General features: G+C 34.7%; 2 protein-coding genes and 1 long non-coding RNA gene across 3 annotated transcripts in view; 2 read left to right on the plus strand and 1 right to left on the minus strand.

Moving 5' to 3' along the window:
* LOC116301777 (uncharacterized) overlaps positions 1 to 11,596 on the plus strand; it is an 80,321-nt gene that overhangs the window by 23,494 nt on the left and 45,231 nt on the right. The gene's annotated exons all lie outside the window — the stretch shown is intronic.
* LOC116301775 (uncharacterized) lies at positions 566 to 10,488 on the plus strand. Its single transcript, XM_031710893.2, has 18 exons — positions 566 to 880; positions 1,256 to 1,330; positions 2,064 to 2,146; positions 2,545 to 2,606; positions 2,713 to 2,740; positions 3,187 to 3,256; positions 3,765 to 3,838; positions 4,149 to 4,185; positions 6,229 to 6,285; positions 6,656 to 6,718; positions 6,808 to 6,897; positions 6,981 to 7,094; positions 7,266 to 7,324; positions 7,578 to 7,662; positions 8,244 to 8,350; positions 8,670 to 8,760; positions 9,208 to 9,282; positions 10,262 to 10,488. The coding sequence occupies exons 1-18, from the start codon at positions 758 to 760 to the stop codon at positions 10,319 to 10,321; spliced, it is 1,353 nt and encodes a 450-aa protein (XP_031566753.2). The 5' UTR covers positions 566 to 757; the 3' UTR covers positions 10,322 to 10,488.
* LOC116301785 (uncharacterized) lies at positions 10,794 to 11,571 on the minus strand. The gene is made up of 2 exons (XR_004197774.2): positions 11,218 to 11,571; positions 10,794 to 11,113 (listed from the first exon to the last, which is right to left on the minus strand). It is a non-coding gene; the product is annotated as an uncharacterized LOC116301785 (long non-coding RNA).

Here is an 11,596-nt window from a genome sequence, read left to right on the forward strand (position 1 = left end):
CACATCAGTAATAAAGCGTCCGGCCCTAAAACAGCCCCATGATGCAACGCGTTCTTCAACTCCGGAACGTCTAATTGAACGATTGATTGGTTGATTAAAACCAGGTCACTCATATGAAATTTTTGTTGGTTTGGCTTATTTTAGTCTTAACTTCCTTGTTATGACTAATACCGACCTTCCTTACTGCACGTTACACCCCCGGCCCAACTTAGATAAAACTGAAAAGCAAAAATAAAATCGGGGGAAAAATCGACTTCGACGTCAAGATAATGTCCTCCGTAATAACGAACGATTGAAAAAATCGATTAAAAATGCACCGGTGCATTTTTTTGCGCGCGCTTTCGTTTTCCTATATGATTGTTTATGGTATCCTAAAAGGTATCCTACTGGATCCTATGACGTCAATATGAGTATTTTTTTCTCTGTTCTTCTTTAGGCAAAGATTTCACGTAAGACGGCACAACTTCCTCCTAGGCAGAAATTAGGGAAGATTTTTCACATTTTCATTTTTCGCTTCGTGTCATTTCTATTTTTGTTTTATTATTCATTGAATGTATCTTTTTCGTTCGATTCGTTTCATTTGGTTTTCCAGATTCCGCTCCTTTTATGTAAATTTACGGGGGCCAAAATAAGACCCAATCACACGACGTTTTCTCTACCACGTGACTATAATTTATGGGGCGCAAAATACAAAACAACAAGTCGGCCATTTTGTTCTCAAAAGTTCAAAAAATTTTTTTCTTTCTTTGATAATATCATGTCTCACGATCGAGAAAGGCTTATTATTCCAAGTTTAAGCGTGGAAGATGCTGTTTCTCTTTCCAATTCGCTGTTTGACAACAAAATGGTTCTCACAGAGGATGATATCAAACGACCTCAGGTAAGATTTTTGTCAGAAACCGTTGAATATCGAACGGACACCATTCTTCAATTTCTTCAATTTTACTAGTATAATCTGTTTTTAAATATTACTACTGCTATTTGCTAACCAAAATAGCCTTTTATTATATTATTTGATTTGATTTAAAAAGATTAAGATATGGTTTTGTTTGTCGTTTATTCAAAGTTTTTAGCTGTTCAAAAAGCGTCTTTCTAGCTGAATTTTATGAACTTACAGTGTGTTGTTAATTTAATATGCTAAAAGCTAACTTTATGCAAGATAATTACCTTCTATTTTTTATATTTCTATCTTCTGTTTTTTAATATCATATGGTTAAGCTTAATTCTTTTCGGATTTTCTCTTCTGTATTTTCAGTTCCAAAGACTTAGGAAATTTTACACCAATCTCCTGGTAGATCATGTGGGCATTCCACAAGAACTAGTTACTCAGGTATACATGCGTACTACTTTGAAATGTTGTGGACTTCTCTAACATTACTGTTCCATAACTGCAAATCTGTCTATCTAGATATCAGTGGGGTTCTGTTCAATTTTATTTCACTATCCCTGATAGCTTAGTTTTGATCATTCCTAAACCTCCCTAATTCATTCATTCATTATTAGAGTAATTTTTGGCCTTAGACCCTTAACTACCCCTAAAACCACTAGCAGGAACTCCCATTTAGGTGTATGTATGTTAAGTATATTATTTTGTAAGTTGCTATATTAGTCGGCAAAATATTTTTCTGAATTGCAGCACACACATGGCCATGTACATACTTTAACAATGAAATGGCTTCCCATTTTCTTCTAGTAAATCATCCAATCATTTCAGTTGTCAGTTGTCAGTCACGATTATCCACCAAATTAGTCATAGTTCAGTCATACCTTATTTCTGATTTGGGTTACCATGCTGGTTAAAATGACCAGCAAGGCAATTAAGGATTTGACCAGACAAGTTCTGGAAAATTTTGGCTGAACATTGTCTGATGACTGACAGTCATTTTCCGTAGTGATTACAAGTTGTTGTAGTCGAGTACTGACCAGCATTGAGCACTATAATTTACCATATGCCCCCCCCCCCCCCCTTCCTTGTTCGACAATCATTTTTGAGAATATTGGCTTTTATGTTGCATCAACAAATAAATCCTCCAATGATTGTTTCTTGTATTTGATTATTGTAGCCACACTTCAGCTCTATGGCATCATTTGAACATCCAGATTTACAAGAGGAAAGTGCAGTTCTTTTTACATTCACCTTAGCCTTGTAAGTATATGAAAGTACAGCAGACTTACTAATATTGAGATGTCCTCCCCCAAGGGTGGATCCAGTATTTTTTCTACAAGGGGGACAACATCCAGGATTTTCATTTTAGGAGGAGGTGCAGGCTTTCCTTACAAACTCAAACACCAATAATACACTAGATATCAGCTCATCTAGGGGACCACTGCACCCCTCCCCTAGATCTACCCCTTTTTTTCATAATTTTTCAAAATTCAAAAAACTTGCCCTAGTCCCTGGCTTATTTTTGAAATTATTTTTGAATTATTTTGTAGTCATTCAGAATCTATGAAAAATTAGACATTTTCTTTATAAAAATATTTAAATTGTTATTTATTTGTTGGGTTATAACTTATATGCAAATTCAATTACCATAACAACAGGCAGAGGTTTATGTTTGCATGTGGAGTGGAGGATTTTACCATCAATGATCTTCAGTCACCAAGTGAGTATTTTTTAATACCCTTTTGATCATCATGATTAGATGGCATTCAAGCAATTTTAATGTTATTATTTTAATATAATTTATACAATTTTTTTGTTTCTTATAGAGCCCAAAAGAACACTATATTGCATAAGGTGAGTACATAATAAACAATATTAAACATAAAAAAGATGATATCTGGGGATCAAAGTAATAACAATGCTATTACAAATAAATAAATTGAAAACTTTCTTATTTAAATCTGCATTTAACTTGTAACTGTGTGTATCTTTTTTTTCTCTTTACAATCTCTTTATTTTTGCACTTAGAGCATTTTTTGAATAAGCGCATTATAAATGTATATTATTATCATTATTTTATTATTATTATTATTATTATTGTTTCTGGCTCAAAATTACTGATCAAAATGACTGGCAAGGCATTTATTTACCAGAGAAGTTTCAATTCTGGCCATGCAAACATTGTCTGATGGCCGGTCGCTATTTTAAGACCTAAGAGCCACTCTGGTGATACCCATTTAATTCCAATATTTTATATATATAAATTATTTATTTATTATCTATTTCTTGTTGACGTATAGTGCTGTGCTTAATTTCATCAAATTTAAACACTGTGAAGTTGAAGTTTATAACAAGGCTATAGAAGAAGTGGTAAGTTTAATGCCAAGCATTCAGTCTTATCCTTGCATTATTGGCCATTTTGATAAATCAACTGCATGTTCAATTCTATCAATGCCTGATGACCTAGCATTCTGAAAAACATGTTTGCATGTTTGATTGATGGTAAATTTAACAAATTGACATCAGATTTTTATGTGTCTGTCCTCTTATTGACAATAAATTGCGTCATCACATTGTCAAAGTAGTGTGGATTCACGAGGCGTAGCCGAGTGGATCCGCATACTACTTTGACAATGTGATGGCGAAATTTATTGTCAATAAGAGGACAGACACATAAAAATCTGATGTCAATTTGTTTTTTACAATAACAAAAACGATAAAAACTTCTCATTTTTACTGATCAAAACAACTAACGGAAAGAGCGCGCGCTCGTTGACGTCAGTTTTATCTGTCTGTCCTCTTATTGATGATAAAAATTAACCAATCAGCGCGCGAGAAATTTGTCAGTAATTGTAAAATATATATTGTTCAACTGTAGGAATCACTTGGAGATAGGAGACATCAAACTCTTGAGAGAAATGCTTCTGTGAGACAAAGGATCCAACAACTCAGGTAAATTACAGCAAGCAATATACTAAGCATCTTGTAATTTTGTAAAATGTATTTTTTTAAATTAGCAGTTTTATATATAAAGAATATATTTTGGGTCTTGTGACAAAAGTAACCTTATCAAAGGCTTATCAAAGTGGTGGGATGGCTAACTCAATCATAGATCGAATTAGAATGTAGTGTGTATTAGAGGGAGAAAGACCAGACAAACTGGAGATTTATGAGAAAAAACCCTTGAATCAAGGGAGAGACCAAACAAACTTCACATGTGATGCAGAGTCTGATAAATGTATATACTGCTGTGTTTATCCAGAGTTCAGAGAGCTGAGGAAGAGGCTCAAGCACAACAGGTATTATATTTGATCCTAAGATATGATGCTCACTGTCAAAATTATTACTGGCTTTGGGGGGGGGGGGGGGGGATTAAGATATGCAAAGCCTTTTACCACCTGAATTTTCCTCACTGTAGTAGACTTTTTTTTGCTAGTCTGTCAGAGCAATGCATTCTGGGACTGTAATAATAATAATAATAAATAATAATTACATGTTTTACCAGGGTAAGCTCGTCAGCAAACAGCTGTTATCAAGGAGCGCCCTGGGGGCAACAAAAATTATCAACAAAATAATAAGATAATTAAATATATATATACTGTAAAATACTAAAATGTTAGTAAAAATCAATACAATTCATTAAAACATTTAAAAAATATCTTTGAGATTAGACTTAAATAATAATAAAGAATTAATCTCTTTAAGAGAGCTAGGTAGACTATTGTAAATGATAGCTCCAGAATAATAAAACGTTTTCTTGGCTGATTCAGTCCTAACTTTTGGTATGATAATATTTAAACCATTTTGTCTAGTATTATAGCCATGTGAGACATAATTAAAGTAACCATTAAAAATCTCAGGTGCAATGCCATTTAAGCACTTAAAAATAAAAATAAGCTTATGAATTGAACATCTATTTCGAAGACTCTTCCAGCCCAATTTATCTATCACCTTATCATGGTCTAAGCTACAATCCTTTAAAATTATTCGGCCAGCTTTCGTTTGTAAATGATCTAAAGAGACATTAATAGAAGCAGCCAAATTGATATTCCATGTAAAATCACAATAATCTAATTTTGGTAAAACCATAGTGGTATAGATTTTGTTAGCTGCATACGTAGTGAGACTATTTCTCAATCTACTCAGTAAGCCAAGCTGACTTGAAACTTTCTTTATAAGTCTGTGGACATGTTCTTTAAAGGATAGCGATTGGTCTAGGTATACTCCTAAATACTTATAAAAGCTCTTACGTTCAAGAATATCGTTATCTAAATAAACATCAAAGTTTAAATTAGAGTCAATTTGATTAAGTTTCATATGAGTTCCAAATACCACATATTTGGTTTTCTTGGGGTGGATGTAGAGATCATTTAACTTTGACCAATCAGCAAGGTTTTTAAGCTCGTTGTTTAGCTTTTGAGTTAACTGAGCCATGTTTGGGGCAGAGCAGTAAATAACGGTATCATCAGCATACATCAGTATTTTAGTGTTTTGTAAACAATTCGGAAGATCTGAAACATAAAGAGAAAACAACAAAGGGCCTAATACGGATCCTTGTGGTACTCCAGAAACCATAACTTGAGGATCTGACAATGAACCACCAAGAAATACTGACTGGGTACGATTTTTAAGATATTCGGCCATCCAACGTTGCTCTTTATCACAGATACCAAGTAGCTTCAGTTTTTCTAGTAAGGTAGCATGCTCAATAGTGTCAAACGCCTTTCGATAATCTACAAATACCGCACCTGTCAATAATCCCTCATCCATATTCTTTCTAATGGAGTCTGTAACGAAATTTATTGCTGCTTGCGTGGAGTACTTGCGGCGAAAACCACATTGGTATTTTGACATAAGATTGTGTTCATTAAGATACTCAATTAATTGTACTTGAACTGCCTTCTCTAGGATTTTTGATAGCACTGGTAGAATGGAAATTGGACGGTAGTTGTCCATTTAACTGTTAACTGTTACTGTTAACTGTTACTGTTAACTCAATAGGGGCTTTGCACTATCACGTAATGGCAGGAAATGACAGGAGGCAGGAGCAATAGAATCTGGTCTAGTCTAATTTACATGAGAAAGAATTCACTTTCCCAGGGGAGAAAGACTATTGTTGCACATCCTGTCATGGCTGCCATCACATGATGATGCAAAGCCTCTATTGCATACTTTAGACAGCAAAGATCTCATCTTTAAAGCAATCCATTGTCTCTTATTGCTCTCCATTTTTGCAAGGGCTAGAAGGCAGTGACAATAAAGGTTTTACTATACCCTTAGCCATGATTATTATATTTTGCAATCATGAGTGTACATGTAAATAGTATCAATTCTAAATACAGCTTATGCCAGCCGTTGAAGCATTGCAGTCCTCCATCAGTGAACTAAACAGAGAACAGGTAAATCATAGCGGTGGTTTTTCATATATTTAAGGAATATAAATCAAGTATCTGTACTGTGGTATAAAATAAACATGGTGGGAGCTGTAGAGCAAGAGAAAAGCAAGCTTAGGAAGACAAGTCATAGCCCAATGTTTCTCTTGCTTTTTGAGTGCTTTACAAAGTGTTCATATCATAAGCAGCTGTTTCATAATGCTTTTATTACAATATTGTTGAACAATTTTTACAGGAGTATGTCTCTCTCCTCTGATATAAACTCTGTAGCCAGCTGATCAGTACAGCAAGTGCATTATATCTTTTATCTTGACAATCAGAATGTGTGTTTTTTTCAAATATTTTATAACACATATCCCTTATATGTATATTTCAGGCTGCAGAAGCCAAAGAATATCAACAACTGAAGACAACCAATGCCGAACAGGCTTCTAAAAAGGTATAGCAAGATACAGATTACACTAATAAAAATATATACTGGCTGTATTTTTTTAATGTTGCTGATTATGATATGTGTTTTTTCCCTAGGCCGAGTTAAATGTATCACTTGCAGGACAAAAAGAACAGTGTGAGAACCTCAAATCAAAGATTGTTCAGTCTCCAGATCGTTTTAAAGCTGTAAGTCGATGACAAATGTCGCAGCAATTATTTCGATTATTTCATAGTTATTACATAAAGGTATTTTTTTCTGTTAATTCAAGGAAATCTCAAGACTGACCAGTGGACTGCAGTCAGTCAAGAATTGTATCAAGGAAAGAAGTGATAGATTCAGGGAACTGGACAACCAAAAAGATGGCAGATTAGGTTACAATGAGGTAAGGTATTTATTCACTTGAATTATCAAGATTTAAAAAATAAATAAAAAAATAAGAATAAAAAACTGTAAAATCAGTTAATCAAAAAAACTGTAAAATAAATTAATTAAAAAAACTGTCAAATTAATTAATTAAATTAATAAAAAGGGTTTTTTATTCTTTTTACTGTAGAATGTTCAAAATACTCTCAAGTTGATGAAGTCCATCAGTACGGGGATAGAAAAAGAACGGTAATCTTTCAGTGATTTATTAATTATTAATAATTTTGTTCATAATTATTAAGACAGTGTGACTTGGTACAGGTCTTTGTTAAACAGTTTACTTGAAAGGGGAGGCAGCATATGGATGAGAAAAAGCTTCATGATTCTGTTCTCCTTCCTGGTGATACTCTTTCTAGTCCATGCTAGACAGATCCTCTATACCTGATTGTGCTGCAGTCCATGCTTAATATGGATTTCTTATTACCTTTTTATTCTTTTAAAGTGAGTCATTAGCCAGGCTGGAGGAAAGTCAGGATAAAACAAGGGCTCAGAAGGAAGCATTAAAAGACTTTATAGTGAAAATACAGGTATGGCTACAATAATAATGCTGTGTTGAGGACCCTATCATGCTAGCTAGGACATAGCAAAACTAGAATTCGTCAAATTTTATCGAACCGTGAAACAACCTCTGATTTGGATGTTTCAAGTTGGGACATGGTTGGGTTTTGTAGTGTGAGGAAAACAAGAGCCCAGACTACATGTAGGTAAACCCTTGAACCAAGTTAGAGACCCAACAAATTCTACTTAATACAGGATGCCAAGTCCAGGGATGGAACCTGATGCTCTCAATTGAGATAATTGCTTCAGAAGGTGTGGTCAATGGATGACTCAGTGGAATTCCTCACTGCGTATCGACCATAACCTGGTTGCAGGAAGGGTGGATAGACCTATCTCTGAAGGATAATTCCAGTCCAGTGGATAAATTGGATTGGATAACAGGGCATTGATTATCCACCCTTTGCACAACCAGGCCCACACCGTTAAATACAGTTATATACAGTTTAAATCTCTCTCTCTTTCTCTCATATTTTGTACTCCATACATATAGCTCCAGTGTATAGGCATCAAAATTTGTTACACATAAATGTTTACTTTTGTTTGTATGTAGCATTGTAAAAGACAAGCAGCTTCCAAACAAGACAAAGCATCACGCACTACACGACAGCATGAGAAAAAATTGGCAGCTCTGATTGAACAGAATCAACAATTAAAGAGGTGTGTAGACCATTGTCATTCTCCAACTACTGTGGTTTTCAATATTCTGCAAATTCAGACATTTTGACAGCTTGTTGTGATCTTTTTTTTCTGCCCCAAGTCAAGAGCAAAAAAATAAGTTACTGACTGATTATTTTCTATTGACGGCTGCAAAAAAAAATTCAGAATGCAGCTTGCAACTACCAAGTTTGCAGAATATGGAAAACTGCAGTAATCCAGGTTCATGTCAACTGGTGTCACCAATTATCTGGCAACTATGATATTAAAAATATTGATATTAAATATAAGTTTCAGTTTTCATTTATTGTTTCCTTGACAGAGAGGACAATAACTATGTTGAAAAGAATGCTGGCGAGCTGATGTTCAATTGCAAAAATATTGACAGTAAAATGGAAGAAATTATGCACACGGTATATTCAGCTTATTTTACGTTTCTGTTTTAGTTGTCTAAAGTGTTTAATATGTCTCTTTTAGCATGTGATTTATTTCCTTTTCATTCCCATTTATTTTTCCACATTTTTATTTCAATATCTCTACTTCTATCATGTTGTTATTCTCATTTTGTTTACAATGTAATATTTAGACAATAGAGGTTTTGCACCATCAAGACAGCTTGGGCCGCCTGTGGTTAGATGGCAGAACAATAGAATCCCTTAGCTCTTGGGAATTAAATTCTTTCTCTTGTAAAATGGTTGTATTGTTCCTGCCATCTAACATGTCTGCTGTTACTGGTTAATATGCAAAACCTCTATTATCCCACTTCCACAGCTGTTCTTCATCATCTAAGAGTCCCAGTTTTGATTCTCATTCCCCACATTTATTATGCCATGTCTTTCTTCTTATTTATTATATTAAAGATTGAAGACAGGGAGAATCAATCTGAGCAAGAGATCGCAGCTTTACAAGATGCATACAAAAGACTGCTTGAACAGGTAAATAGCTAGACCACATCAGGAATAAACAACTAAATTAGACTGCGTGTCACGCTCTTGAGAATAAGATTCTTTGTTTGAGTTGTATCCATATTCATGTGCCTTCTCATGCACAACCATTAACAAAAAAGATAATCTAGGGAATGACACATGGTCTGAAATAGGAAAACTTTGTACCAAAGCTAATCTGTCTATCATGAACAACCAGTTCATGTTAATGTAAAAACAAAACAAACAAACAACAACAACAACAACAAAAAAACCCAACAACAACAAAATAATGAAAAAGGAACCAAAGGAATATTTAAAAATCACTGGTCATCATATCCCAGTTAGGTTTCATTCATTTATGTTATACAGCCTGTATATGAGGCTTTGTACAATATCATGTTGCCAGCCATAAAGACTTTGTCCCATGCGAAACTGAACTCTTTCTCATAAGTGTAAATCTAAAGTCGTAAGTAAATTGTAAGCCTAAATAGACCAGATTCAATTGTTCCTGCCGTCTGTCATGGCAGCCATCATGTTTAAAAAAAGTATATTGCCTTTATTCAACTGCTATCAATAATGGCCAACAGTGCATGTGCACTTTATCCCTTCTCTCAATACACCTAATCAAAATATGCCAACCAATTTGAATAACTATTGTTCTGCACACTGACTAGTGACTGACAAGTCTCATACATGTGAAAACGCTTTTGTGTTTCTACATGAACACGAGGCTAGTTGGTGCAGAACAATGGTAATTTATTCAAATTGGTTGCCACATTTTGATTAGGTTTATCAGTGAGTTGTTTTGAAAGTATTCAAAGCTGCAGCTACACTGAAATTAGAGAGAAGTTGAAACAGACATAGAGATCCTGAGGATCGAACCATTGATTTCTAGCTCTGAAGGTTACACACTAACCAGCTGAGCTACATGTATTCCTGCACCTGATAATACAAATCCTCTATTTTAATGCTTCTCCCCTTGTTCCAGATTGGTCTGTACCACGAGTCTCTAAACCAGGCTTGGGCTAAGGTATCGCAGTCAGTATAGATTACTAACCCTACTTATAATAACACTGGTATGCCAACCATAGTAATTCATAGAGCCAGACCTTGTAGATTACATGTATTATATTATTAAGGTTTATAACCAGGCCCTAAGATGTCTGGTAGTCCAAGCTGAACCTTTGGTTTTATTAAATGTATTTTAACTTAAAATCAGTCACAGCAGGGTTTTGAGTTTTCAAGCTTTGAAATGATACTAAGGAAAAGATTTCTGAACTAGCCAAAGATGTCTAGGAAGGGGGGGAGGGGGTGGGCGTCATGAATTAGCCAAAGATTTCTGATGGACTAGCCAAAGATTTCTGGGGGGGGATGGGCATCATGAACTAGCCAAAGATTTCTGATGGGGGGTGGGGGGGTGGGTGGGCAGGTGGGAATTGAATAGGGAACATGTATGCAAGTTGACCATTAAAATTAATGCCAGAATCTCTTGATCTGCAAAAATAATGCTCAATTCTGAATCCATAAATGATTTGACATTTATTCGATCAAAAAAATAAAACATTTCTGAAGAAGATTATAGATCAGCAATTTGAACTCCATGATAAACAAAATCCGAAATCTGGGTGAAAAAAAAGTTGAAATAAATTTGTAATTGCTGCATTTGCAGGATCTACCAATCCATTAAATTCTAAATCTGGACGACTAAATTTGTTGCAAAATCTGCCATTTATCCATGGACCTATCCACCCTCTTGTCCTGGCAAGATTTTCATTAACTTTGAGATTATAGAAGATCAGTGAACTTGTAGGAGAATTTTGCTTGACCCTTAATGAAAAGCCTGCATAGACAAAAAGACTTCCGTAAGATTATTACAATATTCCAAGACACATGATGCCCGTATAATATGATAATATTGTAATAATCTTGGATAGACCTCTTTACCTTTTGAATAATGTTTTCCCATTTTAGACCATGTGTTATTGTCTTGAGAATATAGTAAGATTCTTTGTTTGAGTTGTATCCATGTTTATTTGTCCCTCTGTGTCCAATGAACAAAGAAATGGTACTCCAGGGAATGAAATGTGCATGTGGTCTGACATTATGCCCAATGTAAAGAGGTTCCTTCATGGTACCCCTGTGGAAAATGTACCACAGGCTCAAAATCAATACACGAAAGAAAGTCCTTAACCTTAACTCCAGCATGTTCTTCTGCCTAAAATTCTATGAGAAACAAAACATCCCCTGTGCATTCAATATCAATGCAAATGAATTTTTTTGTTTGCTTAATGAGCGATTACGGATCTTTTATTCTTTTTATGCT

The sequence above is a fragment of the Actinia tenebrosa genome, unplaced genomic scaffold (genome assembly GCF_029948245.1).
Source record: "Actinia tenebrosa isolate PJP-AT-01 unplaced genomic scaffold, QUT_ActTen_1.0 PGA_scaffold5__44_contigs__length_20552954, whole genome shotgun sequence".
In the NCBI taxonomy this organism is placed as follows: Eukaryota; Metazoa; Cnidaria; class Anthozoa; order Actiniaria; family Actiniidae; genus Actinia; species Actinia tenebrosa.

Excerpts from the sequence above, each read along its gene's own strand:
- LOC116301775 (XM_031710893.2), top strand. The coding sequence starts at position 758 with ATGTCTCACGATCGAGAAAGGCTTATTATTCCAAGTTTAAGCGTGGAA. Across the intron at positions 2,607-2,712 it reads CAATGATCTTCAGTCACCAA|AGCCCAAAAGAACACTATAT; the intron begins GTGAGTATTTTT and ends TGTTTCTTATAG. Across the intron at positions 7,095-7,265 it reads GCAGATTAGGTTACAATGAG|AATGTTCAAAATACTCTCAA; the intron begins GTAAGGTATTTA and ends TTTTTACTGTAG.